Source organism: Oreochromis niloticus, linkage group LG9 (genome assembly GCF_001858045.2).
Source record: "Oreochromis niloticus isolate F11D_XX linkage group LG9, O_niloticus_UMD_NMBU, whole genome shotgun sequence".
In the NCBI taxonomy this organism is placed as follows: domain Eukaryota; kingdom Metazoa; phylum Chordata; class Actinopteri; order Cichliformes; family Cichlidae; genus Oreochromis; species Oreochromis niloticus.
Window position 1 is genome coordinate 18,529,892 of NC_031974.2, and position 16,052 is coordinate 18,545,943.

At 39.0% G+C, this 16,052-nt stretch overlaps 3 protein-coding genes across 4 annotated transcripts in view; 1 reads left to right on the forward strand and 2 right to left on the reverse strand.

The window, feature by feature from the left end:
• LOC102082737 (extracellular matrix protein FRAS1) overlaps positions 1-16,052 on the forward strand; it is a 473,764-nt gene that overhangs the window by 7,014 nt on the left and 450,698 nt on the right. The gene's annotated exons all lie outside the window — the stretch shown is intronic.
• LOC100710659 (cystatin-B) lies at positions 2,222-5,123 on the reverse strand. Its single transcript, XM_003443583.4, has 3 exons — positions 4,879-5,123; positions 4,702-4,803; positions 2,222-3,227 (listed from the first exon to the last, which is right to left on the reverse strand). Exons 1-3 carry the CDS (start codon positions 5,017-5,019, stop codon positions 3,099-3,101), a joined length of 372 nt encoding a protein of 123 aa, XP_003443631.1. The 5' UTR covers positions 5,020-5,123; the 3' UTR covers positions 2,222-3,098.
• LOC100695024 (cystatin-B) lies at positions 11,887-13,149 on the reverse strand. Its single transcript, XM_003443609.5, has 3 exons — positions 12,975-13,149; positions 12,784-12,885; positions 11,887-12,211 (listed from the first exon to the last, which is right to left on the reverse strand). The coding sequence occupies exons 1-3, from the start codon at positions 13,041-13,043 to the stop codon at positions 12,083-12,085; spliced, it is 300 nt and encodes a 99-aa protein (XP_003443657.1). The 5' UTR covers positions 13,044-13,149; the 3' UTR covers positions 11,887-12,082.

The window sequence follows — 16,052 nt, forward strand, 5'->3', positions numbered from 1 at the left end:
CAGAGAATAGGCAGTTGACACACATTACATAAAACATTCCACACCACATTTAAGGAAAACAAGATATTTCCTTTCCCTTTTTAGTTCAGTAATTTCTGTTAATTTATCCTATTTATCTCAAAACCTTTTATTTGGCTTTAAAAGGATGTTATTTTCAACCTAGGTTATTGTTTTATTTATATCAAGTTCTAAGTTCGAGTTTATCCTTTAATCTATTTGAATTAACACTGTGTTATTTTAAATCAAGTTTAGTTCTTTAGGCCCAAGATTTAATTTAATCTTGGTCTAGTTCACCTTTAGATTTCAACCATTTCTTATTTTGTTTTAACCCAACAAAATTATTTGCATTTCCGTTAACACCATTACAGCGTTAAAATGTAAGGTTGACCAAAAATAAATTACAAAAAACAAAAAAATGTAAAAAACTGAAAACGATTCAGCAAAAGGCTGAATAACCTCTTAAACAAACAAACAAACAAACAAACAAAAAGAAAAGTTGTCTCTGTGTCCTTTAACTATTAATCCCAGAATTACTCTGAGTGCTTATCCGGTGCTTTGAGAGTCCACTGTTCTTTTGCAGAGGTGTATGGATTATGGATTGTCTTGTAATTGCACATGATCTATGTTGTGTCCACTTGCTTGTGCTTCGACCAGCTGTCACGTGTTGGGTTCGTTATTGAACAGGTACCTCAATGGTTCTGGTGCGTACAGGAATCAGGGCAACTCTAACATTAAACCCCTTCTGCTGTTACTTTGGGTGTTAATGTTAAATCTCTGGGCTCTCTTGCTTTTATCACTTAAGAAATATTTCCAAAACACACTTTAGTGTGTCATGTTCAGAATTACTGTTATTCATGCCTTTATTTCATCATGTCTAAATTATTGTAATTCATTTTTCACTTGTCTTTAAAAAGAAAAAAAAAACTTGGGATGTCTGCAGGCTTCTAAGTCTTCCAAGTGCTTACATCACGCTGTTGCTAATTCAACTGATTCAACTGAAAGTACAGTACTGTGCAAAAGTCTCAGACTATCCTCATTTCTTTATATTTTACTTCCAAGGAGCCAGACCTACTTCTAGGACTTCCTTCTTTTAAAATTTTTCTTTGAACTCTGGCTGTTTTTTCACTTATTTTCAGACCAGTCCTTGTGCCTGAGCAGTTTCAGAGGAATGGTTTTGTTTGTTAGGGCAATTTACGCTGACATATTAATCATTCAAGCATTTAAAAAAAAAAAAAAAAACCTAACTCAAGAGAGGAACCAGTTAACTTATTTTTAGGCACTTTGTTACTTGCAGCTTGTTCCAGAAATAAATAATTTGTTCCCATTTCTTTTGTTAAATCTATGAAAAATGACAAAAAAGCAGTTCGACATACATAAAGTAGTATTTTTGCACCAGAAGGTGAATTCCAATGAGCTGTTAGCCAAAAAGCTGGTATAACTTAGTATGATCTACAGTTCTTAAAAAAATGAAGAAACTGAACAACAAGTGAGTGGCAGACCTAAAGAAAACAAACAACAACAACAAAACAAAAAACAACCTACAACAGATTAACTGTATCTGAAAGCACTGTCCTTCAGAAATGAGAAAAAATATCCAGAAAAAACCCTGACACATCAATTATTTAGTAAGTTGGGGTAAATTTGTAGTTTATCACTAACAGGAACACGGTGGAAAGAAACTATATCACTTGGATCATCTAACTTGGAAGGAACTACTTCCTCTTCCACTTTTCATAGTCATATGCAAAATACTGCTGTATAAATGTGTCGCAGCCCTTTGGCGTGCGCACTCAATAACGGCCGAGCGTAAACGGAGTCATGTGTGGATGTATTTTACCTCCACAAACAGCCAACACGCGGTTTGCGATACATGTAGCAAGACAGTGAGGTGTTGTGGCAACACCACTAACCTCGTCAAACACCTCAGAGTAAATCATATCACAGACTATGACGAGCTTATGTTGAGGGGAACTGAAGATGAGGAGAGGACAGGGAAGGTGCAGCTAGGGTGAGACAGACGTCTCATAAGAGTCCTTTAGCGCTGTAGGCAGGCAAGTGTTCAAATAACACACAACTTCTGGGTTGTTTTTTTTTATTTCTATATGATAATTCTGCATTATTAAGCAATAAGAACACTAGTCTGATGTCCTGTAATCATTATGAAGCTATAATTTGAAATACAATAAAACATTACATTTTTGTACAAAGTATTGGTATCGGATCAGTATTGTCGATACCGCCCTGAATTTTACTTAGTATTGGATCAGAAAGGAAATCAGTGGTATCGCACATCACTAGTGAACAGACAACATGCAGTCAAAGCAGCTCTCCATGTAGGTGGAACAAGCCATCCTCAAGCTATGACAATGGAAAGATCCCATCCAAGAAATTGCTACAATATTAGGAGTGGCAAAATTTACAGTTTGGTACATCCTGAGAAAGAAACAAAGGATTGGTGAACTCAGCAATGCAAAAAAGACCTGGATGTCAAAGAAAGACAACCGTGGTGGATGATCGCAGAATCATTTCCATGGCCATGAGAAAACCCCTTTACAACAACCAGATGGCTTCGTTTTTCAGTGAGACGATGATCCCAAACACACTGCCAGAGCGATGTCCCAATACTGCTGAGTTACAGCACAGACTATAGATGTCTCACTATTTTACAGCTCTTTTTAAAGCATAATGTTTATTTCAAATGTATTATCTGTTTCACTATGGACAAAAGTAGCTGTTTTACATGTTTCTTTGAAACTGAGCTGGTTATCCTTGCTATTCTGAGGGCATCTCTCAAGTGAGTCACAAAATTGGTAAATTGTGGGTCAGTTCAATTCCCCAACCAATCACATACTTAAAAATAGCCCCTATGACCACAGGATGTATCTCACAATTATCACACACACACACACACACACACACACACACACACAGATAAAAATCTGCTTTATTTATTTACCCACCTCGTATTTAACTGATCTAGTTTGCCTTATTTCCATTACCTACAGTATGTTATTATATGTAAACAAGGAAAGCAGGTTATTAATGGATTACAATGAGACTACTGTGGGCACTGATGCTTTGGCTGGTTCGTTCTCCCATTAGAAGTACGCAATAGTGTCATATTGACTCTTGGGGTGCTGCAGCCTGGTTAGCTCGAGCGTTCCTCCATAAGCTGGGAGTTTCTTGTAAACACGAAGGTGAACATATTCGTCTCCTCCCACATGGACCTGCAAGGAAGTACAAGAAAACTTAAAGGAGATGCTTAATGTGCACATAGAAGTACTCCTGCTCATTTTATCACAGCTGTGGTAATGTAAGCCACAGCTGTGGGCAAAACAACATGCTAACATGTGAAAAGGAGAATCCACATCTTCATATATAGAGTGCACGATGGTTCTAGTGTTCACAAACTAAGATAGCAGAGGGCATTACACAGCAGTAGTTTTGTTTGCTATCAATTTTGACAGCCCTATTAAAGATTAATATCAGTTTGTACATGCTCCAGATAGCTTTTCTTCAAATTCTTTAATTCTCACTTGCTTTTGCAACTTTGGACTTTTGTGTTACTCGCAGCAACAACTCCACCTCATTGTTAGTCCATTTAAAAAACTCGGTGCTTTTCCTCAACATTTTGCCGCAACGTTTCAAAGAGCCGGAAAGTAAATAAACGTCAGACAGGAATGTTTTGCACTTTTACAGATTATGTAATTAACCTCTTCTTTTATATCAACTCTGACGAGTTTGTTAAGTTAACATATTATTGGTTTCAACTGTTAGTTGTCTAGTTTGTTGAACTCACCTTACTTATGTTCCAGGAGCAAAAGGAGGAAGTGCTGCTTCACTTCCTGTATTTATAACTTCCTCTTTAGTCTGAGGTCACAGGAAGGGACCAGGTGAAGAAGGGGGAGAATTGGTGTAATTTAATAAAGTCAAGTTTAGCATTGTTTGTTGAGAAATGGCTGTATTGTTGTAATATGTATTGACTACACCGTAGAGTTTTTACTGTTAGGAAAGAGGAGAATCATAAGTTTATCTTACCTACTGAATGGAATAGTCCAGAGGAGAAATTGTTTGGATAGCTGAGTACTTAAGCAGAAGAACTCAGGTGTTTAAGGGGGGGGGGAGGACCTGGTCGGTGTGGCTGAGTGCACCTGACCTTAATTTTTGTTGATTTAAGTTCAGTTATGTTTATTTGCACCGAGTTAACTTGGAGTTGAGTTTTGATTTTTGTAATATTTTTTGTCACAAAGATGTAAATAAAACACTTGCTACACTGGACAGCATCTGTCTCCTGCCCTTCTTCAGCCACTTTGGCCAAGCTATCTTACAATGTGGAAAAGAGGCATCTACTTCTTTGGATACATAATGCCTGATGGCTCTAGTGTTCACAAACAGAACATTTTTTGAGCTCTGTTCACGGCTGTGACAGTTTATCAAGTAAATACCTGCTTATGCTTCTTTATTTATGCCCTAGGGCGTGTTGTGTGTTACAAGTTATCATTCACAAGTGCTGGAAAAACTGGAATTTCTTGTTTTGTTTGTCAACACCAGGAAGCGCACATGCATTTTAATTTTCTTTTGTGGGCTTGTCTCAAAATTAAGATAAATTTAAGCAAAAGTTGGGTGGAAACCATAACAGTTTAAGTTTTGTATGAACCTCCATATAAATTACCACATAAACGCTTGCATTACAAACATTACCTTAATGAAGTAGTTGGTCCCAGCTACGAGCTGTGTTTTGTAGCTCTTTGCAGTGAAAACCTCGAAGTTTCTCCCGGTTTTCTGCTCTGCGAGAGGCTTCATCTGAATAACAATGACAGCAACAACAATGAATGACAGGCCCTGTGTGTGAGTGTAAAATCTCTCTTTTCTACTCACTGCATCACAGATCTTCTGAACTGCTTCATCAGCCTGCTTCTCCTCGGTCAACCCTCCGACCATTTCCACTGCGACAACATTTTGTTGGTAAAAAACGACCAAAAAGGTTATAAACATACGCCAATTCACAAGACTCCGCATTTTGGACCAACGCACGGAAAGAAATGCGTTTGTTTGTAGGCTAAAAAAATAACAACATAAACAAAGCGAGTCATATGACGCCACATTTTGGACCGTACCATCAGCTTAGGGAGAAGGGGGTTGTGGGCGGGGCGGTATTTGCCAACGTCATGAAAAAAAAAAGAGAAGCACGCTTACATACGGAAATAATTACTTTTGTCCATTTTTTACTGCATGTGTGGGTTAGTCTGAGCTGAAGCAGTCTGCCAGTGTTGTGCCAAAAACTGATTTCTGGTATTTGCTAGAAACTGATTACTGTACTGCTATAAATAACTTGTTGCTCTATGCAAAACATATGTCAAATGTATCCCTCACGCATTGGCGTAACTTTGTACTGAACATTTGGGGGGGTCAAGATCTCTGTCTAAATAAATAAATAAATCTGGGTAACTTCCCAGATGATTAAACGTGCAACTATGTTGCTGGTAATAACTGAAATGAGTAAAGAAAATCAACAGCCTATTTATGCAAGATAATTCATAATTTTATTGGGTGAGTTATATTGGTTGGATCTGATCATTGGGGGGGTCATAACCCCCCTAACCCCCCTGGAAATTATGCCCCTGCCCTCACGAATGATATCAAGTCATCTTGAGCCACAAACAACATTTCTGTAACAAGGTAGAAGCAGCAATCAGTTTTTGGCACTGACTTTTATATATCCTTTATTTATCCAGTTAAAAATAATCTCGCGTTGACATTATAAGTGTCTTTTTTAAGAGTAATCTGGCCAAGAGGACAGCAGTAACTGCAACAAATATAACAATAGTTCTGTAAACATAGTTTAAGTGGACAAAACGGACCGGATTGGTTATAATGTAAATACAATAACACAGAGTTATACAGCTACCTGAAAAACAGGCCATTTTTACATTTTATATATAACCACTATGTAAACCCTGTTCACCAAAGTGTATTTACAAACATACGTAAAGATATTACACATTAAAAAAAAAAAAAACACGGAAACACTGGAAATCAGTTTTTGGCACAACAGGTAGTAAGTGAAAGTACAGGGCGTGAGGTGTGATTGTATAATTTGGAGAGGATGAAAGATGAATCATGGCCTAAAAAACTGCTTTGAGTTCTTCCTTTCAGGTTATCCTACTTCTGACACCTGAACCTCAGCATTTCCAAAAACTTTGTCTAATGCAATTCAGTTATACCTACTGAACTTAAGGGGATAGTAAAAAAAAAAAAAGTATTGATCCAACGTGCTAGTATCGATCCAATACAGATACCAGAGCTGGTATGGCAGGGCCAACCACAGAGACACACATGCCCACATTCACATTTATAGCCGACAAAAAAACACTGATAACCTAACATACAGGTCTTTGGGTCGTTGCACCACTGTGCCACAAAAGTATCATTTACACCTATAAATGTATAGTTTTCATACTAAACTGTCAATTGGTGTGTTTATTATGGAGACTTGACTTATTTTAAACATATTTTCAGTTTGCTGGTAAAAGCCTGAGTTCATAACTGGCAAGAAATCAACAACACAATTTATTTTGTTGTTACAGAATTCAACTTTTAATGCTTCAAACATCTCAAGCTGCAGTCCAGTCAGTGCTATATGTCTAGAAATATTATAATTAAAATGACTGATTTCCTAAAATTGTTACTTTTGAAGGAGCGTTATTGCATTTTTTTCTTTTAAGGTAACAAAACAGCACATGTCATGAGGCAGCAGCTTGGCGGCAGAGAGCAGCAAAAATACAAAGTGTGATCTCATTGAAAAGGTTGGATGGGATCTTTGTCATGATGGTCTTCTACACCAGTAACTATAGCTTCGCCCCCAATTACATGTAAGCTTCTTCCAGACCCACAGATCAAGGTAGCTGCATCCTCCCACATGTACCTGCAGTCAAATCAGAGGAAACTTGTACTCCAGATGACCTGTTCAGCAGGTCATCTGGAGCTCGCAAGTAACTCAGTCCATAAATACTTTATTTTCTTTCATTAGTAATTCCTAACATGCATAATATCACAGTGTTAATTACCTTGATGACATAGTTGACTCCTTGCAACTATGTTACTGAATGTTACTCACATAACACTCAGCTCACCTCATCACAGATTTTCTGAATTTCCTCATCAGCGTCCCTCGTCTCCATGAATCCTCCGCATACCATTTCAGCCATTCTGAAAGTCAGCTGAAATAAACAGAGGTGTCAGTTTTCTGGTTTTGTGTGTCTCAAACATACTGGTGCCTGGGTGTTCACCTGAATAATAAACTGGACTGGAGCCACAACACTGATGCTCTTTACAGCAAGGGTCAGAGCAGACTCTACCTGCTGAGGCGGCTGAGGTCATTTGGAGTACAGGGAGCGCTTTTAAAGACCTTCTATGACTCTGTGGTGGCATCTGTCATTTTTTACAGTGAGGTATGTTGGAGCAGCAGTTTATCGGCAGCTGAGAGGAAGAGGTTGGATAAACTCATCAGGAAGGCCAGCTCTGTTCTGGGATGCACCCTGGACCCAGTGCAGGTGGTGGGAGACAGAAGGACTCTGGCCAAAATAACATCTCTGATGGACAGAGTCTCCCACCCCATGCATGTAAATGCTGCTGAACTGCAGAGCTCCTTCAGTGAGAGATTGCTGCATCCTAGATGCATGAAGGAGCGTTTCTGCAGGTCCTTCCTCCCTGCAGCTGTCAGACTGTACAATCAGAACTGCTCCCAACAATCACAGATGTTTACATCTGCGCTGTAACTGCAATAAGTTAATCAACCGATTCGCACTACAACCTGGTTTGCCTCTTATCTGTAGTTATTTATATTTAATTTAATAACTGTACAGTACTCTGTTTATAGTAAATATGTAAGAAAAATCGTGTTCTGTTCTGTGTCCTGTGTACTGTTTGTTTGTATATGTGTCTTTCTGGCTGCTGTTACAACCAAATTTCCCCTTGTGGGACAATTAAAGGATTATTCTATTCTATTCTATTCTATTCTATTCTGTCTGAGTACATATACTGGGTAAGTGACCTGGAAACTTACTGGAAGGTGGCTCTAACACATGATGGGTGGAGCAACATGTGTAACCACAGGCCTCACAGCCACTAAATGTTTGCTTACACAGTCTTCTCCAAATATCTACTTGTGTAATTGTGTCTTAAATTTTAAATGTCTTTAAAACAGGTAAAACCTATGCTTTTATATGAACTTTTCTTTAGATGACTAAAAAGGACGATAACTAAAAGGTGTTTCTTGCAGTCCTGTCAATCTGTAGTCTGATATAAATGTCTTACAAAACTCCATTATGTGGCACAGCTGTGTCTCTCAAAAATTATCTTAAATGAACAAAATGCAAATTCTTCTTTAAGCTGACTGTCCCAGAGATAAGCTATCAGACTTGACTCAGATCAATATGCCAGGTCTGCAAGTTTTTTTTAACTGAAGGGGGGGAAGTGTGATTGCAGAGACTTGCAGTTTTGCAAAGAACTCCAAACACAAGTAAAGAGAATGATAAAAAGAATACTGACAACTTGTCAAATCCTGTCTGCCACCAAAAACCACGTCTTCTTCTGCTTCCTTCATTTTTAACGGCAGCTTGCATCCAAAGATGTTGCACTACTGCCATCTCCTGGGTTGTACTGTTACATCACTTCCAAAACCTTAGATCCTCTTAATGAGTCCAGTATTTCTCAAAAAACGAAAAACCACTCTTTTTCCTTCATCATGACTTAACCACTCAACAACCTTTTCAAACTTGAGTTCTGTAGTACCACCCATTTCTACCCTCCACACTCTCCTTTGACTGACATACTTCCTGCAACTAATAAGTACATGTTCAACCGTTTCCATAGCATTATACCAGTTACATAAGCCAGTCCAATGTTTCGCCATCCTAAAGAGAGTGCCATTCAGAAAACAATGACCTGTTCGTATTCTACTTATTAATATCTCCTCCTGCCTATTTATTCCTCTACTTCTCTTAACTTCTATTGTGTGTTGTACTCTATATAAATGTCTCCCTTTTACTTCACTATGACCACGTCATTTTCCATAAATTCTTACTTTTTTTTCCAAACTATACTTTTGGTATCTGCACATCAACGTCTACTTTTTTAACAGCTTCTTTAGCCAACCTATCTGCTCTTTCATTACCCACAATACCGATTTGAGCCAGAGTCCACAATATTACTGTATTTTTATTTTGTTCAGACAATCTATGATGAACAAAAAGAACTTCATACAAAATTTGCTGCTGGTTACTTTCAATTTAATTCAGTCCAATTCAATTCAATTCAGTTTTATTTATATAGCGCCAAATCACAACAACAGTCGCCTCAAGGCGCCTTATATTGTAAGGTAGACCCTACAATAATACATTCAGAGAAAAAAAACCCAACAATCATTCCACCTATTATTCAACAGTATGGCATATAACCCTACTGCATATATACTCAGAAGATTTGATGGTCTTTTTGCAATCTTGATACAGCGTAGGTCTGCTCCAAGCATACTACATTTAACTGATGTGGATAGGGCCTGTGCCACAGGGCAACTTCAAACTGGTGTTCCACAAAACCAATATGCAAAATTATTCTGAGTGAGCCTTAATACCATCTCCAGACTGAAGAGCGAGTTCTATGTCAAAGACAAGCAGAGAAGTTGGCGTCCTAAGAAGACGGCACCACAAGAAGACCGTTACCGTACCCTGTCAGCACTTAGAAACCGTAGGCAGTCTGCTACAGATTTGCAAAGTTTTGGTTGATGGCACTCTATCCAGACAATCTGCAATGATGTTAGCAACACATGCACTGAACATGAACATGCTGAGAGATGTTATGTTTCGCAATGAATCCACGTTCTGCCTATGGCAGCTGGGTCGTGGGGTTAAAGACCAACAATTTCTACTTGTCACATTTCAACTCTGAGGAAAGTAACTTCTGGTTGTGAAACGGAGACTCAACAGCGGTGCTCACATGTTTCAAAGAATAGCTTGGACATTTCTCAAAGAACGTTAAGCCCTGAAGACGTTTTTTCTCTTTTTTAGAATCTTTGAATCTGAGGACAGAGACAGACCTGCAGACAGTCTCAGGATCAGTGGAGGCTTTCTTTGCACTTTGCTGTTTCTTTGTCTCTTTAACTTGTGACTATTTTATTTTGTGTAGCTTTTACCTAGCATTTGGGGGAACATCCATTTGCTGTGATACGTGTCTTCACTGCAGTTTTTTCAGACACCTTGACTCTTTGCAAATAGTTCACAACAAAAAAATAATACACTCTGATATGTCCAAGTTTTCAGAGATCCAGTACTGTGACATGCTGCTGTGATTATTTTATTGCAGTGCCGCTTATCTTGTGTTATATTTGTGCTTTTTTAAATGAGAAATTATGTTGCTGATTGTTCATGACTTAATCTAAATGTATAAAGTGTGAATAATCAGTGTTTTTAATGTAAAATCCATCTGCACCTAGAAGTTTGTAATTAAACACCCTCTACACTTTTTGCCAACAGCCCTCTGACTTCTTGCAAGAAATCCAACCAATTTTACTCAAAATGGCAAACAGTTCCACAAACCATGTGCAAACCTTCTTTTTTATTTTCTAGTTTAATGTTTTCCACAAGAAAATCAATCTAAAGCGTGTCATTTAAATCTGCAGCATGTTTACAATATGTTTGTAGAAACAGACTGCATGGTGAAATTTCTGCAACTTGAGTCATTAATGGGATCACATTGCGTGTGATTAACAAAGAGGAATGTCAGTCACAAGATAAAACAATCATAGGCTGACTAATGCCACAGTCTGCCAACAAAATACTGCTGACAACCCACTGACCACCTTTTTTTTTCCAAGTCAAAGTTGGGAAGTGTGGTTTGTGGTTGGCCCGACAGTCTCGACATGTTTAAATAAAGGATGTGACTTATATTATTTGGTCTATTTCACATGATTGTAAAGATTGCTTAAATCATATTTTCCCTGTACACTGTTGTGCGTTATGTACAGTTCATTTGTGAACTTTGGACCACTGAAAACTTGAATAACTGGAAATCTTAAAGCGAAAGTTTTTCTTTACCTATGCTATGGAATCACACGTCATGGCAGCATGGGTCGTCTTATATTTCAAATGTACGATGTTGGCTACCACACGTTGCCAGCACAGTTTCACTTCACCTTGATCATGAATCCTAAAACCTATAGAGCTCCATTGGAGGTTGAGACACCAGTCGGAGATAATTTTCCATAATTTGGGGTTTTAGCAATGTTTTTGGAAAGCACTGTCAAGATCCATTTAACGTATAATAAATGACTGACAGTATTTATGAACTTAAACCATTCAGTGACCCTTGAGCCTTCTAGATGGATGCACTATTGCACAGGAATCACTCCCATCAGGACAGAAATGTTTCAGCGCAGGAGAAAATTGAGCAACTTTCTATTGATTTGTGTGAAAGAACAAAATGTGTCCTAAAAGTAGAAAAAGTTGATTTAAATCAAGAGACCCCTGCCTCATATCGGATTGAACTGTGTATTAGGTCTCTTTCAGGTAAGCATTCAAAAAGGAGGGCAAGCTAGATGAAAGATAACTCTCCAAAAGATGTCATTTAAAAAAAAAAAAAAAATGTGTTCAGAGTTCAGTCTGACATGATTATTGCTATAAAAAGGTTTTTTGCGGGTTTGAACACCAACATTGTGTGCTAAAAATCCATCAGTCACTTTGGAGCATGAAGACATGTCTACAGCTGCCACATTTACTACAGATACTGCAAATGTGTCTTATGTTAGGAAAGAGAAATGAGTTTGCTTTCAAATAATACAGTCCACTCCACTCCTGGGGCTGCAGGCATTTCACAAATCAGACACCACAATAGAAGAAAAATCTGCTTCATTTATTTATGCACTTTGTATAAAACTGTTCCACTTTGTCTTATTTCTACCATCTACAGTATATTGTTACATATAAGCAAAGGAAACTGCATATGTTTGTTAAGAGGCAGGTTATTAATAGATTACTACGAGACTACAGCCTGAAGGCACTGATGCTTTGGCTGGTTCGTTCTCCCATTAGAAGTACTCAATACTGTCATCATGACTCTTTGAGTGCTGCACGCTGGTCAGCTCGAGCTCTTCTCCATGACACGGGAGTTTCTTGTAAACACGGAGGTGAACGCATTCGTCTCCGCCCACATGGACCTGCAAGGAAGTACAAGGAAAGTTAGAGGAGATACTTAATGTGCACATAGAAGTACTCGTGATAATATAAGCCACACTGACCACACAACATGCTAACATGTGGAAAAGGAGGCATTCATGTCGTCATAACAGAGTGGATTATAGTTCTAGTGATCACAAACATGGCTGATTCGTTTTAGATTAAGAAAATGAAGGAAATCTTGTGCTTCTTTATTTAAGCCGTGGGGGAGTGTTGTGCAAATGTGTTCCAAGCCATCATACACAAGTACTGGAAGCACTGGAATGGCTCGTTTTGTCCGTTAACACCAGGAGTATGAAGCACATATGCGTTTTCATTTCTTTTGCATATTTTCTTAAAATTTAAATACATTTAACCAAACTTTGTCTGGAAACTTGGATTGAAAGCATCAGCGATGAATGACACTTAATGGTAGAAAATGAACAGTTTAAGGTTTGCATGAACTTTCATACATATGACCACATAACTACATAGTCTAGAGATGGTAAGAAAGAAAGAAAGAGAAATGACTGATCATCGCATTAATTTTCACTGCTTGCATTACAAACATTACCTTAATGAAGTAGTTGGTCCCAGCGACGAGCTGCGTTTTGTAGCTCTTTGCAGTGAAAACCTCGAAGTTTCTCCCGGTTTTCTGCTCTGCGTGAGGCTTCATCTAAATAACAATGACACCAATATTAACAAGAAGCACAGGCCCTGTGTGTGCACAAAGTTTTGAGTCTAAAATCTCCCTTTTCTACTCACTGCATCACAGATCTTCTGAACTTCTTCATCAGCCTGCTTCACATCAGTCAGCCCTCCGCACATCGGCATTTTGTTAAGTTTTAGGTGGTGAAAAACAACCAAAAAGTGAATAAACGCACACAGAGCCTGTTTTTATAAGGCGTTCAGTGAGTCAGCGAGTCATATGACGACGGATTTTGGACCGTACCATCAGCATAGGGGGAGAAGCGGGTGGTATTTGCGAACGCTCGTGTAAAAAAACAAAGAAAAAGCTCAATACTAAGACAAGAAAATAATTAGTAGCTTTTCACATTTTTATACGCTGATTTTGTGTTTATAGGATAAATCTTTTAAATATTTGTATATATGTTTTTAGTCCGTCCGCCTTTTACTGCATGTGTTGGTTTGTGCCAGCGTATGACAGCTGACTGTCGAGTCTGCCGGGAAGTGAAAATACAGGGTGTGAGCTGTGATGTTTGGAGAGGATCACACATGAGTCATGGCCTAAAAACCTGCTTTCAGCTCTTTCTTTCCGGTTATCCTACGTCTGACACCTGAACCTCAGCAAATCACAGTTTCCCAAAGTACTGTGTGGATACTACTCTCTGTGGTTCAGACATTATTTTATTGCTATTATTTGTTGTTTAAGGCTGAATTATTTATTTTTTTTTATAATTTTTTATTTTTCCATTGACATTCAGAAACAGACATTCACAGCATTTACATCACATGAGAATACTTCTTGCATTTGTTGTCTGCCCTTATTGCCAAAATAGTATTTTAGTTTATATCCAGGTTATAAGAAGAGAGAAAAACTTACAGCCATAGCAACAGTTGAAACAAACAGGCAAAAAAGAAAAGAAAACAAAAGAACAAAAACAAAAACAAAAAAACAAAACAAAAAAACCCCAAAAAACTATGTACTGATAGGGAGTGATCTTACTCTTGCATACTCTCATACATCATAACTACTAGTTTGTGAAAATAAAATCTGGCCTATGAGGCGTGACATATTTGACCCAGTTTTCCCAATATGATGTAAATTTAGTTTAAGGCTGAATTAGAATTAGATTTTACCAAGCTCCTTGGTTTTTTGACTAGGGGAAATCTTCTTCTACCCAATTATTACTTGTTTAAAGTTAATATTTAAACCTGGAAATGTTAGATGCAAAAATAAAAACCTAAAAGGAGACTTGAATGACTGCAAACGGCAGCAAAAAAGGTAAAACACGGAGATGAAAAACCAGCTACAAAGTGACACAAGCTAAAGAAAAAAAATAAAACACGCAACACAGACAGACAGCTGAAAATGACTTATCGAAGGCTGCAATAAGTGCACTGCATAGACAGACATCATCAAGGAACACAAATAACACAGAAAAGCAAAACCAGTGCACACATAGACCAAACAACCTCACATATGACATGTCTGCATTTTTAGTAGTTATGTGTCTCTTGTAGTTTGGGTGTCTTGTATGTAGAACAGACAGAGACCATTGAAGTCCGTGGGTTTTGGGTACAAGCTGGAGAAGCCTGCCTGGTATTTGAACTGAAGGAGTCCCGGGAGTAAAAGGTGCAGCAGTGGATTTCCAGACAGGGTGCAATTCAACTCTACCTGTGTGGAGGGCCCAGGGGGTCCAACAGTCTTGAAGGATTTCCCAGATATGCTGAGCATTTATTCAGCAACATTTACATGTATGGGGTGGGAGACTGTCCATCAGAGAAGTTATTTTGGTCAGAGTCCTTCTGTCTTCCACCACCTGCACTGGATCCAGGGTGCATCCCAGAACAGAGCTGGCCTTCCTGATGAGTTTATCCAACCTCTTCCTCTCAGCTGTCGATAAACTGCTGCTCCAACATGCAACACTGTAAAAAACACAGATGCCACCACAGAATCGTAGAATGTCTTTAGAAGTGTTCCCTGGACTCCAAATGACCTCAGCCACCACAGCAGGTAGAGTCTGCTCTGACCCTTCCTGTAAAGAGCATAAGTGTTGTGGCTCCAGTCCAGTTTCTTATTCAGGTGAACACCCAGGTACCTATTAGAGTCCACTATCTCAATGTCCACTCCCTGGATGTTCACCAGTGTCAGTGTGGTGGGTCTGCATCTCTGGAAGTCCACCACCAACTCCTTGGTTTTCCCGGCATTGATCAGCAGGTGGTTCTGCTGGCACCAGTCCACAAAGTCCGGAGTCCACTGTCTGTACTCTGAGTCATCCTCACTTGTGATGAGGCCAACTATGGCAGAATCGTCAGAGAACTTCTGTAGATGGCAGAAGGCCCTTTTGCCTTCACTCTACGGTCCAGTTCATCCCAAACCATCTTGATTGGGTTTAGGTCAGGTGACTGTGCAGGCCAGGCCATCTGGTGTAGCACTCCATTCCTCTCCTTCTTGGTTAAATAGCCTTTACACAGCCTGGGGTCATTGTCCTGCTGAAAAATAAATGATGGTCCAACTAAGTGCAAACTGGATGGGATGACATGTCACTGCAGGATGCTGTAGTAGCCATGCTGGTTCAGTGTGCCTTAAATTTTAAATAAATCCCCAACAGTGTTACCAGAACAGCACGACCATCACACATCCTCCTCCATGCTTCACAGTGGGAACCATGCATGTAGAGACCATTCGTTCACCTTTTCTCCGTCGCACAAAGACACGCTGGGTGGAACCAAAGATCTCAAATTTGGACTCATCAGACCAAAGAACAGATTTCCACTGGTTTAATGTCCATTCCTTGTGTTTCTTGGCCCAAACAAATCTCTTCTGCTTGTTGCTTTTCCTTAGTAGTGGTTTCTTAGCAACTATTTGACCACAAAGGCCTGATTTGCGCAGTCTCCTCTGAACAGCTGATGTAGAAATGTGTCTGTTACTGGAACTCTGTGTGGCATCTATCTGGTGTTACCTCGGCCAGGTACCAAAGAGACCTCTGGCTATTATTTCGGGTTCCATGACTGGCTCGTAGTCGGTAACTAGCTTACTGTGTGGGCCAACTTTGCTAGTGAAGAGACAGAAGGAGGCACTGGAAAACTGCTTCACAGGAACTTATTTTCTTCAGAGGCGTGAACACCATGTACAGTTGACTTCTAACAGCTTACTTA

Coding starts and splice junctions, on each gene's coding strand:
- LOC100710659 (XM_003443583.4), bottom strand. CDS start 5,019: ATGCGGAGTCTTGTGAATTGGCGTATGTTTATAACCTTTTTGGTCGTT. Junction 4,804..4,878: donor TTCAGAAGATCTGTGATGCA/GTGAGTAGAAAA, acceptor ATTGTTATTCAG/ATGAAGCCTCTCGCAGAGCA. Junction 3,228..4,701: donor GGACCAACTACTTCATTAAG/GTAATGTTTGTA, acceptor ACTTCCTTGCAG/GTCCATGTGGGAGGAGACGA.
- LOC100695024 (XM_003443609.5), bottom strand. CDS start 13,043: ATGCCGATGTGCGGAGGGCTGACTGATGTGAAGCAGGCTGATGAAGAA. Junction 12,886..12,974: donor TTCAGAAGATCTGTGATGCA/GTGAGTAGAAAA, acceptor ATTGTTATTTAG/ATGAAGCCTCACGCAGAGCA. Junction 12,212..12,783: donor GGACCAACTACTTCATTAAG/GTAATGTTTGTA, acceptor ACTTCCTTGCAG/GTCCATGTGGGCGGAGACGA.